The 25,338-nt window shown below is 41.2% G+C and overlaps 1 protein-coding gene and 1 pseudogene across 4 annotated transcripts in view; both read right to left on the bottom strand.

Moving 5' to 3' along the window:
* Nucleotides 1-25,338, bottom strand: part of ASPH (aspartate beta-hydroxylase) — a 212,714-nt gene that overhangs the window by 100,225 nt on the left and 87,151 nt on the right. For all 4 annotated transcript variants that reach the window (XR_015768103.1, XM_088022826.1, XM_088022829.1 and 1 more), the window contains 2 exons: nucleotides 25,010-25,054; nucleotides 13,473-13,514 (listed from right to left, as the gene is read on the bottom strand). Coding sequence is in view for 3 of the 4 variants with exons in the window: in XM_088022826.1 (XP_087878952.1) it covers nucleotides 13,473-13,514; nucleotides 25,010-25,054 (87 nt within the window). In the remaining variant the exon portion in view is untranslated. The remainder of the gene's footprint in view (nucleotides 1-13,472; nucleotides 13,515-25,009; nucleotides 25,055-25,338) is intronic.
* LOC114216785 (U2 spliceosomal RNA) lies at nucleotides 10,904-11,039 on the bottom strand (annotated as a pseudogene).

The raw sequence follows: 25,338 nt of genomic DNA, 5'->3' as shown, positions 1-25,338 counted from the left end.
GTCCCTTAGTCCCCATGAGCATTCTTTAAGAAGGGTCAATGCCCAGGGGTCAGCTCAAGTCCCAAGACCTGGTGAAAGAGGATACACATTCACCCAACACAAATGAAGCCCCTGTGAAGAAGATGCTAGAGGGGCACCTGGGTGGCTCAGTCGGTTAAGCGTCTGCCTCCAGCTTAGGTCATGACCTCAGGGTCCTGGGATCAAGCCCCATATCAGGCTCCCTGCTCCGTGGGGAGCCTGCTTCTTCCTCTCCCTCTGTGTGCTTGCTTGCTCTCTCTCTCTCAAATAAATGAAATCTTAAAAAAAAAAAAGATGTGTTTAGAAATACACACAATTCCTGAATTCTTAATCTCAGGAAACAAACTGAGGGTTGCTGGAGTGGTGGGGGGTGAGAGGGATGGGGTGGCTGGGTGATAGAGGGTATGTGCTGTGGTGAGCGCTGTGAACTGTGGAGGACTGATGAATCACAGACCTGTACCTCTGAAACAAATAATACATTATACGTTAAAAAAAAGAAGAAGATAGTAGGAAGGGAAAAAAGGGGGGAAATCGGAGGGGGAGATGAACCATGAGAGACTATGGACTCTGAGAAACAAACTGAGGGTTCCAGAGGGGAGGGGGGTGGGGGGATGGGTTGGCCTGGTGATGGGTATTAAAGAGGGCACGCTCTGCATGGAGCACTGGGTGTATTATGCAAACAATGAATCATGGAACACTACATCAAAAACTAATGATGTAATGTATGGTGATTAACATAACATAATAAAAAAAAGAAAAGAAATATACATAATTTCTCCTCTTACTCTTTATCCACACATGCAGACTTCTTAAAAATTAACCCAAAGGCAAAAATCATTCCACCATAACCAAGCGAACAAATGTACTTAGGATTTGAAATGGGTTTAGAATTTGCAATATAAGTTGCTGCATAGTTGCTTTAGGTGATTATAATCTGTAGTAGTGAGTAATTTGGAGGATGTATGCAACAGATGCCTTTAACCACATCAATGATGTTTTCTTATCATTTAATGATAAGAGTTTTTAAAAAAGTTCTCCCTGGCAACTCAAGAACGGGTCTACAGCAATGACCCGTTAGATGCTGAGCACCTTCTGTGTGGCGGGCAAAAAGTGAACCAATCAAGTAAAATGCACTTGCCTTTTAGTATTAGGCTTCTATTTTTCTCAAAGCATCTTCATCCCATGTAGGAATATATCTTCAATACATGATATGTCCTAGGTCCCGAGCTGCTTTGTAACCCATACCTGATGTGGGTTAAATTAGTTGGCTCTAAGAGATAAGAAGCAAAAATCCCAAAGAGGACAGTTTCTGCCCCTGGCTGCTACAGGAGAGTGGAGATAGACAGCAGGAGAGACAGGATCATTGATAACAACCATGTTCTTTGATACCTGAAGTTTGAGCATGTGTAAACGGCAAGTGAGAATTTATGAACATTATCCTCTTGCAATCCTGATTCAAATTCGAGAGGTTTAGCAAAGGAATGGATTCTCGTGTGAAGTGAGAGGAGTCTGCAGAGGAGACAGACATGAGCCCCAGAGGGTCCACGACCAGATTCAGACACAGACACCTCCCGAGCCCAGCTCAGTATGCTACCAATACCACGATGAGGAAGAGGCCCGTTCTTCTCAGATTCACATGCAGTTAGGTTTGCTGGCCATTTGTGACTCATACGCTTATCGTTAGCTGTTTAATAAACGTACAATGGTCCTTTCCGCAGTATAGGCCCGGCTCACAGTCATAGTGTTGCTCCTATCGCTGCACCGATCTCATGCCCTGCCACTGGCACCCTGGACTAGCTCCTTAGCTGGAGCAGGGCTAGCGAAGGGACTCTGGGGTGTGCCAGTGCCTCTGGAGGAATCCAAAGCGACTCCTCTATGTGGAGATACTTCAGTCAAGAAACGTCCTCCTGCTCCCAGCTTTGCTTATTGTCTGTTCCCAAACCCCTGTGATAATGGCTTCTCCCCGTTTCTGAGATGTATTTGACAGTGGCCTTACTGCCCACCCCTCCTGGACACCACCTGCTGCTTGCACCTAATTATCTGTCCCGTCCTTGAGTGTCTGCCTGACCTCAGGCTCCAGCCACTCCCACCCTGCTCAACGCCACTGCTGACTAGGCTCAGTAACAGCAAAGGACTGTAGGACCTAAGTCGATGGCCAGGAAGAAGAAGGAGCATTCTAGCAAAGGAGAAAAATATGACTGCCATTCCATGGTGTTAGGGATGAGTAAGAAGTCGGGCTTCCTGGGCAGAATGTAATAAAATCACCCAAACTGAAACAGAAAGGATTTGATTTATTTTCACTATTACTAATACTTTTTATTGTCAACACAAATTTGATTTTTAAGTGAAAAACATATAAACATACGGCAAGAATTATGGCTGTAAATGCCAGGACCATTACATCAGAAGAATAAAAAATGCTCTGGAGAAGAGCTCTGTAATCAGACCGAGGTAATTTTCAGTAATGCATTTTCCAAACTAATGCACTCTCCAATTTGAAGTCTTATTTAAGTAAATGAATATATCTAACTGCTGACAGCACTGTCTTTTTATGACAGTTTTTGAAAACTTGATTTTAAGCCAGCTTGGGCATATGTGGCTAATATCTTCATCTTTAATTTGCTTCGGTATACAAATTGACCATGTGTTAATACACAACAAAGTGGATCACTCTGACTTGTACACAGGGTCATATTTCCCATCAATCAAAAGAAAATTTAGATCTTGATGATCACTTTCAAACACACTAAATCTGAGTTTTTTCCCTTAATAAACCAATTTTACTCCCCTGCTCATGTTGTCACAATCATGGCAGAAATTAGCGCCGTAAGCTGTTGAGTGCTCAACAGGAAGCATTAGAATGGGATTTTAATGATAACGAAGAATTTGCTATTATTGTCCTGCGGTGTGTTTGACTGAAGATTCATTCTGGTGGAAACAGGTGCCCTGAATTACCCCTGGTACTACAGTATGGTGAAAATCATGAAATTAAAAATAAAAACAAAGCAAATGTGTATTTCAACACAGCTAAAAACTCGACTACACTTGCTGAGACTGGTAATATATGCTGGGCTTATTTAAATCACTAAAATTGCTGTAATTAAACTTCTCTCTAAATCAGACTTGTATAAGAGTCAGAAATCTCCTATAATTAACTTATCTGTAGAAGTAATCAGACAATAACTGCCGGTGTATTTTAGGAACCACTAAAACTACAGTAGCCGTTGAATGTAATGATTATAATAAATCTCTAACAGCCGTTCTCTTACAACCTCTTTTCACAGCTGCAAGGGGGGTGGGGAGGGAGACTTTTCTCGAAGCTTTTCCCGGAAGTGGTTTAAGTGTGCTAGTGCTACATCGTGCTTCGACACTCTGGGAAACTTACGACGGCGTCATGGTGTGGCCCGAACTGAACCACCAGCCTGTGTGAGTTACAGCTAGGTGGGCTGCTGGTACTAATAATGAGGAACAGATTGTGTGTTAGGGACTGCTAAAGACAGTGAACCAAAGCACCTCCAGCAGGCAGCTACAAGACAGAAGACCTACCTAGACAGACCACACAATAATTAAGTTCAAAGCAGTGATGACTTGGTCAAGCCCATGTGAAGGACTCTCAGAAACCCAAGTCACTGAAGCTTGATGCCAGGTGTCTTCACAAACAGATGCTACTGTTCTTATCTCAGTAAGATAAATGAATGAATGATTTGACGGAAGAACAATGCTCCCGAAGCCAAGGCCATCCGAATCAAGGCTGTCCAATGTTTTTGTGCATATTTTATTATAATAGAAAAATATATGAGAGTAAGGAGATACTGGAACATTCAAACTACTATAACAGGTGAGAGAACACCACTCTCATGCGTTCATTCACACACTTACTTGTTTCAACGATGACGTATCTGTAAAACTTTGTACATGAAGTTAATAGATAAATATTTATCTGGGAAAATATTTTTGCAATATAAAAACTAACAAGTAAATTAATATCAATATTAATGAAACCCTAAAAACCAATGAGGAAAAACAAAAGCTATAACTAGGCAGTCTGCAGCAAGGGAATCCAGAATGGCTTACACATTTCAGATGTTCAGCTTCTTTAGTATTCAGAGAATGTTAATATTTGTATTTCATTAAATCAATGAATTATCACCAATTTAGATCAATTAAATCAATGAAATGTCACTGAAATATTAAAACAACTATTTGAAGGCAGTGGAAATGACCAAAGATGGGTAGAAACTTGTAACAGAAAAATTTATTCTTTTTTTTTAGATTTTCTTTATTTGAGAGAGAGGGAGTGTGCATATGTGCAAGAGAGCATGAGAGAGAGAGGAGAGAGAGACAGTGAAAGCACACCTAATCAGGGGGAGAGGGAGAGGGAGAAGCCCACTGAGCAGAGAGCCCGAAGTGGGGCTCAATCCCAGAACCCCAGGATCATTACCTGAGCCAAAGGCAGATGCTTAACCAACTGAGCCACCCAGGCACCCCCAGAAGAACTGACTCTTGAAAGACAGTTTCTACATTGGATAAGAATGGTGAGTTTGTGATTTTTTTGTGTAGGGTGGTGCTTGCTCCCAACCATCCCAAGTCAGGGATGAGTGGAAAACTGAGTCCTTCCCCACTGAAGAAGGCAGATCACAGCATGAAGAGAGCAGAGCAGATGAAAATTTAAAAGGGAAATCTTGGATGTAAGAGAGCCACAGAAGGGCCAAGATCCAAAATTTGAGAATAAACTTGGCACAAATCCCGGGCTGACTGATAACTTTCCATCTTCATGAGTGGTTCCTGGGAGCCTGGTTTTGAAAAAGCAGGCAGAAACTCAATGAGGATAAACTAGTTATATATGGCTGCAAAGCAAAGTGCCCCCAAACCTAGCAGCTTACAACCACCATTAACATTTAGTATCTTACACAAGTTTCTTGTGATCTAGACCTGTCCAAAGGCTGCTTACATATTCTCATGACAAGGCAGCCAGTTTCCTCCAGAGCAAGCAAGTGATCCAAAGGAAAGGCAAGGTAGAAGGTGCAATGCTAGCCTTGGGATTTGCACTCTGTCAATTCTGCATTGCCCTATTAGTCACATAGGTCAGCCCTATTCAATGGAAAGAGGAGGCACACACACAGAGGCATGCATACCAGGAGGCAAGGATCACTGGGGGCCTTCCTGGAGGCTAACTACTACAGAAACCTACTTTTGAAAGAACTCCTCTGGTGAAATGTGCAAATTTGTTTTGTTTTGCCTGAGTACATTTCTCAGTACACATCCAGTTTGCCTAGAAGAAATTCGAAGTCCTAATGGCTTGAAGTAGAAGACAGCAGAACTTCAGGTGGGCAAAGTTGACTGGAAATTCAAAAGATGATCCTCAGAAAGAAGCCCCCAAATCTGAGTATGAATTCTGCCCAAATCCTTAGCAGACCACTAAACTACACAGGCTCAGGGCACCTCCTGCCCCGCTTTCCAGAGAGCTGAACTTAAAAAAACAGCAGCTGGAAGTCAACAAACCTGAGCAGAGAAAGCAGTTGCTTCATACTGCAGGGAGATGGATTTTTTAGTTTGAATCCAGGCAAGTTAACTGTCTACGGGTCACCAATAATCCTCAGGGGGAAATAAAATTCCAGAGCTGCCACAATGTATTCTACACACAATCCAGCTTTTAGCCTAAAATTTCTAGACATGCGAAGAAACAGGACTCTCCTGATCCACACTCAGGGAGGAAAAAAAGCAGTAGTAGCAACTGTCTCCAAGTGTGCCCAGATGCTCGGTTTATTAGATAAACATTTCAAATGGGTGATTGTAAGTAAGTACAGACATTTAATGAAAAACATGGTATGAATGAGTGACCAGATATGGAATCTCAACAGTGAAATGGAACCTATAAAAAAGAAGCAGCTGGAAATCTAGACTTGAAAAGAAGAGTAGCTAGGATGAAAATGTTACTCCATGAGCTCAACAGCAGATTTGAAATAGCAGAAGAAAAATTCACTGAAGTTGAAGACAGAACAATAGAAATTATGCAATCTAAGGTGGAAAAATGCTAACAAAAAAGAACAAAGTTCCCGAGACATGTAGGACATCATTGTGCACTCTAACATGTGACTCTACTACAAGCAGTGGAGAGGAAAAGAAAAAAAAAATTTGAAGAAACATGGCTAAACATGGCTGAAAAATACTTAACTCACAAGATTTTTTGATAAGAATTAGAGGACAACCTCTGTGAAAATAACATGAAATACAGTACATTCGAGACAGGTAAGGTTCATTCACACATTGATACCTCTGTCTATAAACCCTTCCTGCCCATCATCTGGGCCATTTGCATTTCATAATAACACCATCAGATGAAGAGGTAAGGAAATGAAAGGATAATATTACCGTCAGATGAAAAGGAAAGTGATTAAGTTACATTTTTCATGCAATGACTATATATTCAACTCCTCTTATATTATGGGTAAATGCTATTGGAGGGATGTAATGGCTTAATTTTATGTGTCAACTAAGTGAAGCCATGATAACCCAGATATTTGGTCAAACACATCTGCATGTTGCTGTGAAGACATTTTTTATGAGAGGAACACTTAAATCAGTAGTCTCGGAGTAAAGCAGATTACCCACCATAATGTAAGTGGGCTTCATTCATTCAGTTGAAGGCCTAAAGAAAAAGACTGAAAACCCCCACACAACCACCACCAAGGAAGAGGAATCTCTGCCTCAAGCCTGCCTTTGGGCTTGAGCTGCAACATCAACTCTTCCTTGGGTCTCCAGCTTGCCTGCCTACCCTGCAGATTTTGGACTGGCTAGCCTCTATAATCATGCGAGCCCATTTCTTACAATAAATCTGTGTCTCTGTTTCTGTCTACACACACACAGACACACACACACACACACACACACACACACACACACACCCTATTATATTGATTCTGTATCTCTGGAGAACCTTGACTAATACAAAATGGGGAAGGGTATCATGGTTCTTACCTTTTAGATGCCTTCTGTCTAAAAATTAAGGGAAAAACTCAAAATACATGCTAAAAATCTACAAGCGTGGGGTGTCTTGGGAGTACAGAGGTAAAGTAATCTTCTGGTCTGGAGTAAGAGACAGGTGTGTAATCAGGGAAGGCTGCCTAGCAGAGGTAACCTCTAAGCTCATTTCTAAGGAGTAGGACTTTGCCAGGAGATTGTGAAGAGGGGAGGCAAGAAAGAGCATTGTGAACAGAGGAAAGCCATAAGCAGGAGCCAGAACCTGAGAAACTTCAGGTGCTGTACTAATAAGTTTAGTTTTTATCCTCAGGACGATGGTGAACAACTTTGCTTAAATATGTTCCATTCAGCTGTAAGAATCCCAGGAAAAACTTCTTTGACGTATACATTTTTTAATAACAAGAAAACTTCTTAATGAGGCTTGATTGTTGCTCATGTTGGTTCTATCTCTGTTTTCCTTATGATCACAGAAAACCCAGAAGTATCCATATGAGGTACCAGTTGCATCAAGCTGATTTACTGGCTATATTATAATCTTCTAGGTCTTTCCTTTAAGCTGCATTACAAATGGGATTTCTGTTGGTGTAAAGGTGACTTGTTTTCTAGTGCCATCTGGTGTTCTGTTAGGGCACTGATTATTACTTTTTTAAAAGAATACAAATAGTAACCAGGACATCTTTAAATGCCAAAATATACTGTTTAAGCATATCCTTAATTGTAATGAATAATATAATAGGATAGTAAGTATTAGTCTAAATCAAAGAAAAATTTCAGGAAAAGTCCTAGATTCAAATGCAATTATAACACATACAAACTCTTTCTCTCTCTTTCTCTCTCTCTCTCTCTCTCTCTCTCTCTCTCTCACACACACACACACACACACACACACACACACACACAGCAAAACACATTTCCTTTTTGCAGGCACGGGTATTCTGTTGCTTCTTAAATTCCTTTAAAGACTCACAAACCATCAACTAATAACTGACACTTGATCTATGTTAAATCAGCCACATGTTGTTTACTTTTATATTCAATGAATTGTTCAAGCACCTCTTTTTAAGAAGTTCCAAGTCATTTTTGACACCTGTCTTTCTCTCATACCTTATATCCTATCCATTAGCAAATTCTAATGACTTTACGTGAAAATTCATGCATAATCTAACCATCACTCACCTCCACTGCCCCGCATCCTAATTCCAGCCATTATTACCTCTTGGCGTCTCCTAAGTGGTCTCCCTGCTTCCAATCTTGCACCCCCAGAGCCAGAATGAGCCTTTTGGAAACATACGGCTCATCATACCAGCCTTCTGCTCTGAATCTCCCAGCGGCCATCTCGCTCAAGATAATATACACAATCCTTACGGTTGGCGGCTTTCATAGCCCTGTGTGATTCGGACCCTGCAAGTCCTTTGATCTCACCCACGCCTATACCCCCACCCCCCCACATTCCCCACCTGCCATACTGGCCTCCTCATTGACCCTCACACATGCGAGGCACACTTCTCCGGGGACTGTGGAGGCACTCTTCCATCCTTGGACTCCCTTCTCCTGGATGCTCGCTCAGCTCATTCCCTGGCATCTTCAAACGTCAGTGTCCCAGAGGCCTCTCCACAGAGCAACACCCCTGCCCACTGTCATTCTCTGTAGTCTTTTCCTGTTTTATATTGCTTTTCATACTTATCACTATTATATTCTAATTTTTAACAATTACATATCTAACCTCCCCCTGGCCCAAACACACGTACACTAAATTACAAGTACCAGGAGAACTGGGACTTAGTTTTTATTGATTATGTCAGCCCCAGTGCCTAAAATAGGGCCTGGCACATAGTAGGTGCACAGTACGTACTCAATAAAGGGATGAATAAAAGTAACTGAGTTTGACATCTAGTAAGCTTTTTGTGCACTGCATTACTTTTTGATTCATGCAGTCTGTGGTTGTGGGAAGATGGAACATGTGGGAAAAGGTGACATCCAGTGGGGAGAAACAGATATAGCAACAGATATAGTGAGACGTGCACCAACATGGTCCCCAAAGCAGCCTTAGTACTACCTCTGTGGTCTCTGCTTTGGAGCCAAGACAAGACATGTCCACTGCTCCAAGGCCAACTGAATGATGCAAATCATTTTAGTGAGTTTTCTGTACAGCTAAATTTATACAATCTAAAAAAAAAAAAAACAACCACCATCCTTTATTCTTTAATTATATGTGTTGTACTTTGGGGGCTAAAAATACCTTTGCTTTTAGAACTGATTATGATAGTACATATGGATCTTTGAAAAGCACGGTTTTAACAAAATCTTAAAACTGGCACACCTATGATTCACCCCCAAATCAACCAACTTCATTGCTAATCAAAGCAATCTGGAATTCAGATATTTGGAAAGTAATAGTAGTAGCAGACTGCATTTATGATTTACAGATAGTTTCATTTTATCTTCCTGTTTTGAAGTATACCCTGTGAGGCATTAAGAATCATGATACTTATTTCTGGATGAAGAAATTAAAAGTGAAAGTATTTAACACTTGGAACACTTGTCAGTCCTGTGCTCCAAGCAGCATGGGTGTGACAATCCATGCATCCGCCGAGCTCCGACACGTGAGGTCACAGAGGAGACCATGTAATCACTCTGGTTTCTTTAGGGATGAGAACAGTTGTCTTCTTCTTACTCCAGTGTCACTGACTCAAGTTTTGGGTTTCCCAGGGATTTCCATCCTAAGAGTTCTATCTGGGTCTGGTTCTTACTCCTACAATTTGGGTTTTATAGAGCCTGTAATGTCTGTTCATATTAATCCTCTGAAATTAAAACATAACAGAAATTCATTCAAACAATATTCACTAAGTGCCTACTATGTGCCAAGCACAGGAAATGCAGCAGTGAGCAGAACACACAAAAATGTGTCTTCATGGAAATTTGATTCCAGTGGGAGGTTCAGACAATAAATACTAAAGAATTAAACTATCAAATATAATCACATGGTGTTATAGAGAAAACAAAGCAAGGAAACAGGGTATGGAAAGTAAGGGGTTTTTAACCTGAAATAAGGTTAGAGAGGTTCACTAAGAAGGCTACATTTGAGCAAAGACTGTGGCAAGCCATGTGGGTGCTGGGGTAGAAGAGTCAGCCTGGAAGGAACGGTCACGGCAAAGGTCCTGGGTCCCGTGCGTGCTTGGTGGGGAAGCCCGAGTCGCCAGAGCACAGTGAGCAAAGGAGAGAGAGTATTATAGGATGTGATGTTGGGGAGGAAACCAAGAGAAGACAGAGAAGGTAGAATGGATTTTATGAGGGCTGGTAAACCACAGCAAAGGACTTCGTTTTATTCTGAGGGATATACGAAGACGCTGGAGGCACTGGGCAACATGACACAGCTTAGGTTTTGAAGGGGTCACCGTGGCTACTGTATTGAGAAAGATTATAGAGACAAAGGTGGAAGCGGGAAGACCAGTTAGGAGGCAACCGGAATAACGCCGGCAAGAGACGGTGGTAGCTGGGAGGCAGGTGGTGGTGGGTGTCGGGGGCAGGAGGCGGTGGAATTCTGGGTATGTTGTGGGGAGAGGACTGACAGGACTTGCTGAGGGAAATACAGGGAGGCATGAAAGAGACGCTTCGTAGGAGGAGCGGGTTTCGAGGGGGAAGGTCAGGAGTTCAGTTTACACCAGTTAAGTTTGAAGTGATTATCAGACGTCCAAACGAGGTTCTCCGGCAGACACTGGGTAACGGTAACCCGGGCTGCAGGCGAGTGTGGTCATCCTTGGCAGATCGATATTTAAAGCGAGGAGATTAGGTCAGATCACCGAGGGAGTGTGTGCAGATAGAGCAATGCTCTGAGGACTGAGTCCTGGGGCACTTGAGTGACAGAGGATCAGGGAGATGAAGAACAGCCATCCAAAGAGACTGAGAAAAGCACACACAGCAGAGAGTAGGAGAAAAACCAAGACGATGTGGTAACCAGCAAGCCAAGCGAAGGAAGCATTCCAGAATCGAGGAAGTGATCAATTCTACACTTGATCTTAGCCAAAAGGCCGAGAAGCGATCAACTCGAGCAAAAGCTGATGATACCCTCCTGCTTGCTTTGTTTTTTCTCCTTAGCACAGTTGTCCCTCCTTATCTGCAGGGGACCCATTCCAAGACTCCCAGTGGATGCCAGAAACCACAGAGAATACCAACCCCTACATATACTATGTTTTTTCCTATACATGCACACCTATGATAAAGTTAAATTTATAAATTAGGCACCATAAGAGATTATTATAATTAATAATAAAATAGAACAAGTGTAACGATACACTGTAATACAAGTTATAGGAATGTGGTCTCTCTCTCTCAAAATATCTTGTACTCACCCTTCTTAAGATGATGTGAGATAAGAAAATGCCTACGTGATGAGATCAAGTGAGGGGAAGGACACAGGCATTGGGGCGTAGCATTAGGCTACTAGCGACCTTCTGACAATAGGTCAGAAGGAGGATCATCTGCTTGCTGACCACATCTGACCACGGGTCACTGAAATCGTAGAAATCAAAACTAGGGAGAAGGGGGCTACTTACTTATCACGATCAGAGTATGTCGTGGTGTCATGGCAGATCAGGAAGGTGGGGCAGCATGGAGAACTCGGGTCGTGACTGAGCTAAATCCCAGTCATCTACGTAGAAAAGTCAACAGTTTCGAGAAAGTTGCACAAGTAGCTAGTTATTTAGAAATGTGTAGGTAAGTACTAGAAGAAATAGCTAAAAGAAAGTCAGGGATGGGCCTCACAGACAGGGAGTAGGGAGATAGAAGGCTGCTGTGTTTCATTAAAAGTCATACTTTTAAAACTGTATCTTGGTATTGCTTTCATAAAAAATTAAATACAACGAATCAGGAAAAAAAAAATGCATGACTAAATGCCTAGTTCCCAGCCTAAAGGCTACAAAATTACAGCCAGAGGCCAGCAACTCTGTATGCTCGTCAAATAAGTATACACTAAGACCATGTACATTATGTATATTATAACATGTTATGTACTATAATATCTTCTCAAATGTAGATGCTGAAAATTAACATTACTAAAAATTAAAGGCATTTCTAAAATTGTAATGTTCAACCATTAAAGATTTTATCATTCAAATATTAAAAGCAAACAGAACTACCCTATGATCCAGTAATCGCACTACTGCGTATTCACCCAAAAAATACAAAAACACTAATTCAAAGGGATACATGGCCCCCTATGTTCATAGCAGCATTCTGTACGATAGCCAAACTATCAAAGTGGCCCAAGTGTCCATCAATAGATGAATGGATAAAGAAGATGTGGTTTATTTACAATGCAATATTATTCAGCCATAAAAATAAAAGAATGTAATCCTGCCATTTGCAACAACGTGGATAGAGCTAGATAGTAGAATGGATGCTAAGTACAGTAAGTCAGTCAGAGAAAAACAAATACCATATGATCTCACTCATGTGTAGAATTTAAGAAACAAATGAGCAAGAGAAAAAAATATAGGGAGAGAGACACACACAAGCCAAGAAACAGATTGTCAACTATAGAGAATAAACTGATGGTTACCAGAGGGGAGGCAGGTGGGGGAGGTTGGGGATTAAAGAGCACACTTATCATGATGAAAAAATAAATTAATTAATTAAATGATATAAAAAATATTTGTGAGGGATAAAATTAGTAGCCTTACTTACTATTTAGAGATTCTTATTGTCTAAGCTTGAATTAAATACTGAAAAATAAAAATGTCCACAATTGGAAAGAATAAAGGGAAGTAGAATATGAAAAAAAAAAAAGCATAAGCACTATTCCATGATCATCTATATAATTGTTTAACTCAGTTCCTCACTCCAAGTAAGCTAAGGAATCTTCGTAAGAGCTGACTTAAAATTCTACTGGGTTATTCAATTTATTAGAATCCCATTGTAATCAACTGTGGGAAGGCAGAGATGATTCTTTCTTTATGGATATAACCTTGTTTGCATGTCCTTCCAACAACTCAGAGTTCCTTATAAAAAGAGAACATGTTCTAGTAATTTCTGGATCTCTATTCCTGGCATGGATGTTAACATAATAACATTTAACATTTCCTAAGTGCTTTCCCTGCGCTATACATTGCTTTAAGTACCTTACACATATTTTCATTTAATTACTATCATAGAAACAGGAGTCTTCTGGTCCCTGAACTTGGTACTATTTTATTCCCATATCACAGAGAGGAAACTGAGGCACAGAGGGCAAAGAATTCTCAGACATACATACAGTGAACAGCAAAACCGGGATTAGAAGCCAGGCTATCTCTTTAGAGCCTTCGCTCTTAATGTTTATGTAAATATTGATGTTTGTTGATAAAACCATTGAAATAATAAACCCAGAGGCAATTTCTTTTAACTGGTGATACAAAATAAAATCAGCATGTTATTCATGAATAGTGTGATGATTTTCTTCCCATGTATATTTGAAAGGCATTATTTGATGATCTCACCTTTCTCTTTTATTTCTGGATCATCTGTTTTTCTATTTGTTTCTGAAAAGTAAAGACAAAACAAAGTAAGTATTGTGAAAGTCCCTATTCGTTATCTCAAAATATAGGATCATATTTAAATGAATTCAAATAAATATAATTTAAGAAAAATATTTCTGGGCATAGAATTCCAATTTTCCTAAACCCTGAATTCTTTACACATGAAATTTGTTACAAAATATTAAGATTAGACTCATTTGAATTGCTTTTAAAAGTCACCAGGCTTATATTTATAAAAGTAACCAGGTATGAGGCACCAAGCTAAGTATTCCTCATTAATAGAAAAGTAGGGCTGTGGGTCATCTCCTCCAAAAGTGCCTCTGTGGGTATAAAAGCAAACTGGAGTGGAGTGAAGCCCTCATCAAAGCTTGTTCAATATTGATACTGTCTCCTAAAACCAGAAGACTGTAACAGCCACCATGTGCTTTAAAGAAATGCCGCATGTCCCCCTCACTGGGGTGACACCAGTCTCACTTCCCCAAGGACTTCACACATACACAGCTGGAACACTAAGTGTGCCTGCACTGAGCCCAGGTGCTGAGGACACGAGATGGGCCAGACAGCCCACCTGTGTCAGCCTCTCACTAAGTTAACCACAGTCGTAGGGTCTCTCCCATGAATGGGACTGTGTGCAGTAATACCCACCCAGAACCTGGACCAAACAACATCCACCCTACGTGGAAAACTATGGCACATGACCTGACCCTGTGCTTATAACCTCATTTCTGCACTATCTCAGATCTAGCCCATTGTTTCATAGAAGTTGGGGTCTAGCTAAATTTCATGGTAGACCAGTTGATTATAGTTCCCGTAGGTACTTATCTAGCTTTGGGTATTTCTAGGAACACGTGTATAGGCATATGTGTGGGAGTCAGGATAGGGCAGAGTTTGGGAGACTGATACAAAATCAGACTCAGTTCTTCCCCCAGAGTAGACCAGGCCGTGGGGTGAGATCAGGGGTACAACCACTGAACACTCGATTTTTTTGCTCGCCGGCTTCCTCCATACATTCCTATCAAACATTGCACTTTTTGGAAGTGACAAGTAAATCAGAGGCAGGCTTCCGATACAAGGGAGGGCTTTTTATAGGTCAGGCGTTTCAAGACACCAATGGAGAGGAAGGGAACGACCTGTGAAAGCTGCACAGTGCAGGCTCAGTCTAAGCACTTCGCGCCCCCCTACTGCCTCCTGCCTCCCTAGGGGGAGGTCTGTCTCCCTCTGTGCAAAGGAGGAAGCTGAGGGCTGGGAAAGTCGAGTGCCTGATGTATCAAGGTCAGCTGTTTACATCATTCCAAAGCATATAATCTTCCCACAGCGCCCTTCCCTACCTTCCCTGAAAGAGAAACGGGAGATAGGGACATGCAGGCTTTGCCTCGTGCAAAGAGTGGGTTTTATCAAGTTCACTGCCACACTCTTCCTGCTAGTGCTGCAGGACGTACACGGGATATTTAAAAATAAAAACAAAAACAAAAAGCCATTCTAGATCTCTGTTGAATGTCCTAGAATTTCTGATCGTATTAACCATAACCTCCTTTATCAAAAAGTTAGGCAGCGCATCATTTCATAGGATGCACTCTCGGAGGACACAGGATTGAGGAAAAACATCAACACACAATCCTGGTCCCCAGGGAGTCCTTCCAGTGCTACCAGCAGTGCCTGCAGGAAGGCTGTGCCCCTCCACGTTCTCCAGGAATCCGTCGCCTGGCATGGGGCTGGGGTAATCTGAAAACGCAAGCACGAAATGCAAGTTGCTAACCTGACTAGAGAGAACATGAAGAGGAGTTTAGGGCTCCCCACACATCTTCCTGCCCCCAGGGGAGAAATAAGGAAAGAGGAGTGGTTTGAATGGGTCCCATTTTAAATGGGTAGGAGGGCCCTGGCCAGGCACCCTCCAGGGAACAAGGGCCACCATCTTTCTTCCTTCGCAGCAGCAGTATTTACGAGGGCAATGAGCCTGACCGAAGAAGGTCCAACCCAAACTTCCCCAGCTCTGGGCAAGAGCTCTCTCACTCACGTCTCCTTCTGCCCCTCACCTCACACCAACACGTGGGCATCTGTGACTCGTGTTTGGATATGGGGAAATGAGCAGAGCAGGCATTTTGGCCCCTCTGATTTTCAGTGGGTAAAAGCGTTTTCAGAGATCCAGCTTCCCTCACTACTATTCTGCAGAGCTAACAGTAAAGTGTTACTCTGCTTTACTTTATTCTCTGTGTACACACGCTTCCCTGGGAGACCCCATGGGGACCTCACCATGCCCCAGAGGAGAAGGACTCACTGGATGCTTACTGGGTGCCAGGCATTGTTCTAAGCACTTACTGCAGACGATCGCATCAACCCCATCAACGCTGGGAGGTGGTTTTAGATTCATGGATAAGGAAACTAAGGCTTAAGAGAGGCTCAGGAATCTTGCCAAAGGTCACAGAACAGGTAAGACTGATTTAGAAAGTATCCTCTGTAATAATACTTCAATCACACTCTGTATGTTCCAATGACAGTCTCCAAGTTAAAGGGAGCTATCTGCTCAGCCCAATTCGGAAAATTACCCACATCCAAGTTCACTTGTAACTCATAGCTAGGGTTTAAGCACTCGTATTCAAGAAGAAAGGTGTGATGCAATCCCTAACTGTACTTACTTTTCCCCCCCACTCAGGATAAGGAAAACCTTACTAAAAAGAACGGACTCTTAATCATACACCAAAAATGATCATACACCATTAAAGAAAATCACTTCTGTGAATTCAAATATCCTGAACTCTATGCTGTTCCAGCAACATTGCTTCCCTGCTTACTGACCGGTTCTTCTTGGACCTCACACACGTCCAAAGCTAATTTCCATCCGGGCCCAGCTGCCCTCGCCAGTTCCTCATCTCCCTGGCATCTGTGACTCTCCAGGGCTCTGTTTCCCCGGCGCTGGCCCACTCAGCCAGCCACAACTTTCCTGTCCCCCTTCTCTGTCTCTCTGCCAGTACTTCCCGAGGTTGGCCCATCCACCGTCACCTGGAGTATTACTTGTTAGTCTCCGACCTGCTCTCCTGCCTGCATCTGGCCTCCCTCCAACTGTTTCCACCTGCCATCTGTTGCCCACATGCTCACCATGAAGGACCATGGCTGGCAGGTGTCTCCGCCTCTCTGCTCCTCAGTTTCCTTATCTGCAAGCAGGGATAAGCCCCACCTGCTGGGAAAATGCAAGTGCCCCACATGCGCAAAGCGCTCAGCAGAGGCAATGCAGTCAATAAAAGTGGGTCTGTTTATGGTTCGTCTCCCCCTCCGATTTCGCTCAGCATAATACCCTCCAGTTCCATCCACGTCGTTGCAAATGGCAAGATTTCAACTAATGATGTAATGTATGGTGATTAACATAACAAAAAAAGGTGGGTCTGTTTATCCTGAGTGAATGAGTCTGAAGTCTTCTGGCATGCCAGAGGAGAAAACAACACTTTCTGGAACCCGGAGGCTTCTTCCCTACTTGTCTAGTTCTCCTTTTCTGCCCCAGTGAAGATGGAAAGAGAACCTGCTGTACCCTCGCCTGCCCTTCCACCTGCTCAGACTCTTTTCGTCTTCTCAACTACGATGAAGTTCATGTCCTCATGGTACAATGGTCATGGGGGAGGAGGAGGCTATAGGGGAGTGGGGCTTGCCTCACTAGGGAATTACCAAAACTGCTAGGTGCTAAACAAAAACCTACAAAGGATGGATGCAGGGGCTATCTCATTTTAATCTGGCTCCCGGCAATGTAAGCATCAGAGTAAATGTTAAAATAAACATCACCTATTAGAAACAGGTTAAGAAAGGGTCGAAGGTACACCTTCGTGATTTCAGTCATCAAGGATACTGTAATATTCTAATATACAAGTATAAAATGAACTGATTTTGTTATATAACAAAATAATAATTCAAAATAAGGACAATATAGAGAAGAATTCTGCATTTTATTGCACTCAAATAACATTAAACAGAAGACATTTACATCATTTTTAGAAAATCCATTGATACTGCCCAGTGTGGCTCGTTAATTCAGATATTTGGAATCAGAAAGTATTTGAAGTTGACCACAGCATAATGAATCCTCAGCTTCCAGAGCTCTAGAGATTATATACAAAAATCCAGCAAAATTCTACTCATTTATCCGTTCTATGTCACTCCTAAGTTTCCCTAAAAAAATAAGGCTTTATAAAAAGTAGTGTTCTATAATTCACAATATGAATTAAGAGCTTTATTAGAATTTGAGTAGCAACTCCATATTACCCATATCACAGCTTTAGAAAATTATTGCTTTTCTTAGTAACTCAATCTTCTGGATTTCATTACACACTGGGTCAGCATGCATCATTCACTACGTTGTAACTATGATCTATAATGATAAAAATATAAAATCTCTCTGATTGTAACCCTAAAAGCAAGGGAGGAAAAAGTCATCTTATCTTAAAACAATGTTAACATAATCAAGAGCTATCCCTGACATGGAAATGAAATTACTTCTTATGGCTTTTCCTTTGATTTTAATAGCTCATGGTCCTTTCAAAATGATGTCACTACGTTCTTTTCCTAACAAATGAGTATTTTCATAACAGCAACTATTGCCAAGCCCAAATAAACCACATTAAAAGTAGAAGAAACTCTTCAGGGTGGAAAAGAAAAGGCGTTGCAAACAGCAGCACGAAAAGTGGCTTGTGTGCACCTTCCGCACGCCCTGTATCAGCCCAGCTAGAGGCATCATTCTCTAGTAAGATCACGGGGCCATCTTCAGTGTTGTGAGGGCATAACTCAATTAGCTAATGGCAGAGCAACCTTTAAGATGTGCACCAGCAATTTATACAGGTTTTCTAAAATTTCAACAAATACCGAAGGGACAAAGCTATTCTATGATTGATCCGAGGTGCCCGACAGCATTTTTGCATGACAGAGCAGGCCATTCCTTTTGCCTATATCCTAGCAAGGAATTTTAACTGTTTGAAAAATAAATTAACCATGATAACTTAAGACTTTCACCGAAATATTCAACTTTTCTCATCAATGAGCTACCAGCTCCAGGAACCTCAAAATTCTGAGTTTTACCCTGAACGCTCGAAGCTAAGGTAGAAATGTCCTCTAAGGATATCAGTGCGGGTATATACAACTCAGTCTTCACAGCTAACCGTGACCATCAGTAGTGGGCCTCAGAGTGCAAGCGCAGGGCACTCTTCATGGCTTTGAGGTCATGCTTATGCTGTTTACACAGGTCAGTCCAAAAGATATAGGGGTAATTACTAGTCATATACACAGTGAAACCCTGCCAAGACAAATGCTGCTACATCGTCAATATGATCAACTGTTATCTGAACAACACACATAAATGTAGGTAAGATCGGAAGCTGTGTCACAGTAAGAAAGAGATGATATGGAAAACGGACATGCAGGAATGTAACATTACATGTAATTTGTTTCTAAAAAAAAAAATACACTAAGATGCCAGTGGACTATGACTGATTGAAACATCTTTAGTGTTCATTCCCAAAGATCTTGGTCTGCTCAGTAATTGCGTCACAAGACCTATCACAGCCATCTTTTGGAGCGTATGGTTAGGCTGGTCCTCCTGCGGTAGTGGGGGCAGTCTTTCTGAAGCTTTAAGTATCTGCAAAAATAAGGGGAAATCTAAATTAAAGGACCAACCAGACACAGACTGTGAAACTGCTTCATTTTCATTCTACTTAAAAAAAAAAAAAAAAAAAAACCCACCGACAGAAGTAAATGCTTTTTATGTGCTATTGTTGTTTTTAAGGGCAACTCGTTAAACAGTGATTAACTACCCAGAGAAGTCCCTGGGAATTACTTGCAAAGCTGCTGATGAAAATTTAAGCTTCTTAGAGCATCTGAGAATTACAACTAAATTTAAGAATTTCAGTCTTTTGAGAGATGCAAGCATTAACTCTCTTTCTCCCGTCAGTGTTTTCACTGTTATTAATAAGAAATGTAATAGAGGAAAAAAAAATCTAGCATGGTATTTGAAAAACAAATACAGGAAGGATTTTCAAGGAGCAACCAGATACTGTAAGTTGCAGTTAAAATACATTAATATAATCGTATGTCAGTTTTTAATGTTACTGACAATATAAATGGGTAAAAAAAGTATACAGTAAAAGTCATTCTTGTCCAATTTTTTGCAAATACTTTCTCATTCCAAACTTTAGTATCTGGTTGATTTTACCATCACAGCATTAGATCTGTTACAATTCGAGCAGAAAAGATGGTGCACTTAAAGGCCCAGCCAAATTTTGATATAATTTCTAAATCTGGATTATGATCCTGCCTTCCTATCTATCTACCTACCTACCTACCTACCTACCTATATATGGGTATGTGTGCATGTGTATCCAGACATTTTTATATAGGTAGATTTGGTGCTAATGTGAGGTAACTAGAAATCATCTGTATACTTTTATATATCCAACAGAAATGAGTATTTATATACAACAGACATGTACAAGATTATTCATAGAAGCTTTCTTCATAACAGTCAGAAACTGGAAACATTCATAACAGCTATCAATGTAGAATGGATTTTTTTAATGTAGTGTATTTATAGTAAAGGGCAATGAATAGAAACCAATACTCTGCATGCCAAAGTAGATGAAACTGAGACACGATGTTGAACAACAAAAAAGAGTCACCAAAAAAGTGTATCTGCTTTTGTGTGTGTTTGCTTCTGGTTTTGTTTTATTAAATTCAAGAGCAAGCAAACCAATCAGTGGTGATAGAGATTGGCACAGCTGCTGTTGGAGGGGATGGGACTGAGCGGGAGGAAGGAGAGATTTCTGGACCGCCAGAAGCATTCTGACAGGTGGGTGCAGGAATGGACCGCAGGCACAAGTTCCTTAAGCTGTATGTTCAAGAGTGAGCACATCTCCGTGTGTCAATTACACCTCAACAGATAATGTTTTTATAAATGCGTTTGGCTTCAGGTTCTCTTTAGAATTTATCAGTGAGCTAGCCTGTGAGAGGAATGAGCATTTCTGTAACCTGTGCCATCAAACATACCTGAGGTTGTGGGAAGCTGTTCAAAGCATAATGATGAGTACCAATGAAAGGGCAAATAAACTAAAAGCCCATTTACAATTCTGAAGGACCCAAATGTGTGCTCCTGAACATTTAAAGACGACTCCACTCAGAAGTGGTTCACCGAATTGCAAACCCAGTATGTCCGAAATCAGGCCCGTCACTTCCTCTGCTACTCTCCATTTCCTCCTCCCTCCAATAGGTCCATGAAGGGCTGATCATTCATGCATTCAGATCAGGAAAACAGGAATCGTCCCGGACTCTTCCCCTCAATCAGCCCTCTCTCCCTGCAAATTGCTTCCAATTCCAATCCCCATGAGTCAATCCTGCTCCTCAAAACTCAGCTCCAGCACAACGACACATGGGGAGGCCTATGTGACTTTCCACACCCTTGCTCCCAAAGGGGTTAATTATCCCTTCTTCTCTGTGCTGCCCTGTCTACCCCTCTGGGGACTTAATGACATCATAGTGGTTGTTTTACTCGGCTCTAAGCCCATGGGACTGCGACCCGCTATGGGGCAGGCACTATATTGTTGCTCGAGTATCTTCTTTGCCCAGGGCAAACCTTTGTACCTTTGTACATCGTTTGTAAACGATGAAATCTATAACAGTAACCTTCATATTAGGTGCTTATTCACATAAGCAAAGACCTCTAGTGCTGCCGGACTAAGGCTGGCTAATGCCCTAGTGATCACATTAGGAAATGCTGGGTGACAAGGGGAGGTATGAGTGAAAGTTTGCGCAGATGAAGCAGAGCAAAGCCATCCCCACTGCTAGACCACGGTGGGCTGAGTTACAAATGTTATCTCCATTTTCAGAGAGACTGGAGCAGCAGAAACACTGGTGCTCACATATCTCCATCTTGAATAATGATTATCACCATAAAACATAACATTAACTTCTTTTTTCTCTGGCATGGTATGACAGAAAAAAATTGTTACTGGAACCAGTTAGTGAAAGGGCCTTAACATACTGTTTGGCAGGAAATTTTCCTCAGATGAATTTCATAAGTGATTCCTTCATAAATGAATCAATTTGTGCTATTCATACTTATTCTGTCATATTGCCAGAATCACACGCTATATGATTTCAAGTAAAAATCTGGGTTTGGGGGCGCCTGGCTGGCTCAGTCATTAAGCGTCTGCCTTCGGCTCAGGTCATGGTCCCAGGGTCCTGGGATCGAGCCCGGCATCGGGCTCCCTGCTCAGCGGGGAGCCTGCTTCTCCCTCTCCCTCTCTGCCTACTGCTCTGCCTACTTGTGCTGTCTCTCTCTCTGTCAAATAAATAAATAAAATCTTTAAAAAAAAATCTGGGTTTGAGGAGAAAGGTAAAAACCCACTAAAGGAGCATGGATTGCAAAAACAATTTAAAAAAAAATCTGGTATTCAAAATGCTCGATTTCTAATGTCAGAATGATCAATTCTTAGGACTGATTTTTTATATCCTTGTCAAGAGCAAAGCATTTATAAATTTACAAATATAAACAAAAGATTTATAAAAAAATATAAACAAAACTCAAGCTACTGGACAACTTACTTTTCTACCACTTCCAGGTCCTAGCTGAAGTACTAATGTACATGAAGAGAAAGATGCTGAGTAAGATGACAGCTCTAGTTTTACCACATCAAAACAGTTCCCAGAACACATCAGCCCTCAGGCCTTCCCTTATGAAAAACCCTCTAGAGCACAGAGGCCAAGAGTGTGAACTCTGGAGCCAGCATGCAAGGGGCAGCCTCCATTCTGCCACCTGTCGGCTCTCAGACCCGCTTTGTTATGTCTCAGTTTTCTCATCTGTAAAATGGAGATAAGAGCATGCCTACCTCTTAGGCAACTGGAAACATTAAATGAGTTAATTCATGGAATGTGCTTAGAAGAGCTCCTACATAATGTTTAATGCTTACTAAAGGTTCGCATTTGCTGGGCCCTAGTGTATGGCTCAATATACCGGTAAATTAAGACAGTTCCCGCCCTGTGGGGTTATAGCATGCCAATAAATACATTATTGTGAACTTAATCAAGCAATATTAAGACAGTATAACCTAGTCTTGGAATGATCAGGGAGGGCAAAGTAATCATCAGTTAAGATTCCAAGGGCCAGGAAAAAGTGAACTAACAGCTAGCATGTTGCAGAGGTCCTCCATTAAAGTTTCCCCTGAATAATGGATTTTAAAGACTGAAAGGTAAGGAGCATTGCAAAGGAGGGAGACAGGCCCTATCATCAGTGTTCCTGCAGTTTTTGTAATCACACAGATAATTAAACACTTACAAGAGCAGTCAGCTTATTGTGCAAGAAGATCACGAATATAGAGTTTCAACTATTCTTTTTTTTTTTTTAAAGATGTTATTTATTTATTTGACAGAGAGAGAGTGAGACCACAAGCTGGGAGACAAAGGGAGAGGGAGAAGCAGGCTTCCCGCAGAGCAGGGAGCCTGATGCGGGGCTCAATCCCAGGACCCTGGGATCATGACCTGAGCCAGAGGCAGACGCTTAACGACTGAGCCACCCAGGCACCCCTCAACTATTATTCTTTTGTAAGACTGAATAAAAGAGGTTGTAATATACACTAAGACTATGAAAATAATGGGAAATAAGCAAAGCAAGCGCAATCATTAAAAATAACTATTGCTAACTCTTGGCCTTATAGTCTCTTCTAGCAAGGTCACAATGTAACTGGGCAGCCAGTCAATCACATTTTTATGACACCAAATTACAAGTTACAACTTCCTGAGCAGGTCTTTCAGGGTTTAACTTCTCTTGATCCACCTTGAAGATCAGGCTAATTAATTACTAAACAAAAATAGCCACGGTCATGGTTTATGGGGAACTTATTGTATGTCAGTGAGTACAGATATTAATCAAATCTTCATTTTTCTGGGCTTCAGTTGTTAAATACCCCCTCTAAAAAAGCACCTTCTTCCAGCACCCCAAACACGGGGTATTTTATATTTATGTTGTGAGGAAATTCTTGGGCTCAGCTTATAAAACATGGAAATAAAAACACAGAAATTTCTGGCCAGAAAACAGTATTACTTTTTATGCCTTTGCTAAAGTCAGGTCAATATTAAAAAATCTGCACTGTAACTAGAAAAGAGTCAATGTTGTAAAAACTCATTATTTTAAAAAATACTTCTAAGACAATTTCTTTAAAGTACTGGGAGGTAATCAAAATGCTAACTCAGTAATGTGCTCTGCCTCCTCAAGGCAGAAACAAGGCCCTCCGTGAAGCACCCTCAACAATAAAGAAGAAATTACAAAGGCAGGATAGAAACATCAACTCTCCCTGCTCTGTGCACCTTTTCTAAACACAAAATACACGTACCTGCGCAGTACCCATCATGTAAAAGCCCAAATTCTCCATGGATTTCTATTCTCATTCACATTATAATACCAACAACCCAGTTCTCTTAAGCATTTGTACAGATGACTATAAATGTACACGGTATGACAACCGCCAAAACCTGTAACATCCCAACGTGAAATAAGCAAAGATGAGCTGGGGTATATAACTAAAAATATTCTTTGATTATAAAAGTTATTTTTTTTCCTTGAAATTTATTAGTCAGGAGATTTTGACAGTTATAATTATTTCTACCAAAATCAACAAGAGTAATGTATATCATTGCCACAAAATTCACATTAAGCATAATGTAAGAAATAGGAGCAAAAATTCAACCAAAAAGAAAGAAAATGGAAATAAAAAACAGAAGCAAGAGGAAATACCCTTGGGATAGAGGTCCTAGAAACTCCCCTCTTCACAAAACATGTCTTTCCCACTATGAGAACAGGAGGCTTGTATGTTAATTTCTGATTGCTGGTAGAATTAATGTCATCTCTCAAATGCCATTTGAAAGCACAGGCCCTGGTCGAAATGATGTTCCCACTGTCTAAATTCACTGCTGTGAGAGGGGCACGTGGCAGAGGGGAGGGAAAAGTACAGAAATGGATGAACCCAGGGGGCTGGAAAGAAAGACTTCGGGTACTAACGAGACCTAGGCAGCCAGCCAGGATTGCCCAGGGCACTAAGATGCCCTCACGGAAATGGGGAATGGGGAAGAAGCATAAAGTCACAAAAGTATGCACTACTAGAACTTTCATCTTAAGGCAATTCTGATCCATCATCAAGTAGCCTATCAATTTAAAAAAAAAAAGGAAAAAAAAAACCACCTAACTACTACTACTACCATCTATAATGGCAAAAATCATACGGTACTTTGACCATTAACACTCCTCACATTCCGGCTCAACAAACATGTACGAGACTGAATCTGACATGTATTTTCCTTTACTTTGGCTCAACTGATCAAAATGCAGACAATCTTCTCTTTAAATTTAGGTATAATTAATCCTTCTCTCAGGAGTTTTACTCTTCATTGACTGATTTCATACAGCTACTGTGCTGTATGCAACAGTACATTTTAAATTAAACAGAAAAGGAAAGAGCAATGCGTCCAACAAAATGTCATACCTGGTGGTACTTCCTGTTGTTCTTCAGCAGGGGGCATGTGCTCTTCTAAAATAAGTAAGAAAATTACAATCCATTATATATCGCCGACCAGTGTTTAAGATACAGGCTGTATTTAAGTTACAGTGATTATTTTTACAGACATTTTTGGGATTCGTGTGCAATGATAACAAAAACATTAAGTTTTCACACTATTACAACAAAGAAGAATTAGCTAGAACTTCGCAAAATGTTGTATACTTCTCAAGCGTTCATGAAATAGGCTTTACATTATCTGCCTAACTGACTAACTGCAAAACTCGCTGCCTGGGCAAAGGAGATATGAATTAAAA

Source organism: Eumetopias jubatus, unplaced genomic scaffold, assembly GCF_037043125.1.
Source record: "Eumetopias jubatus isolate StellerSeaLion01/CBP00866 unplaced genomic scaffold, mEumJub1_p1.0 scaffold_4, whole genome shotgun sequence".
In the NCBI taxonomy this organism is placed as follows: Eukaryota; Metazoa; Chordata; class Mammalia; order Carnivora; family Otariidae; genus Eumetopias; species Eumetopias jubatus.
The sequence above is the reverse complement of the archived record's forward strand: the minus strand, read 5'-3'. Positions and strand labels throughout refer to the sequence as shown.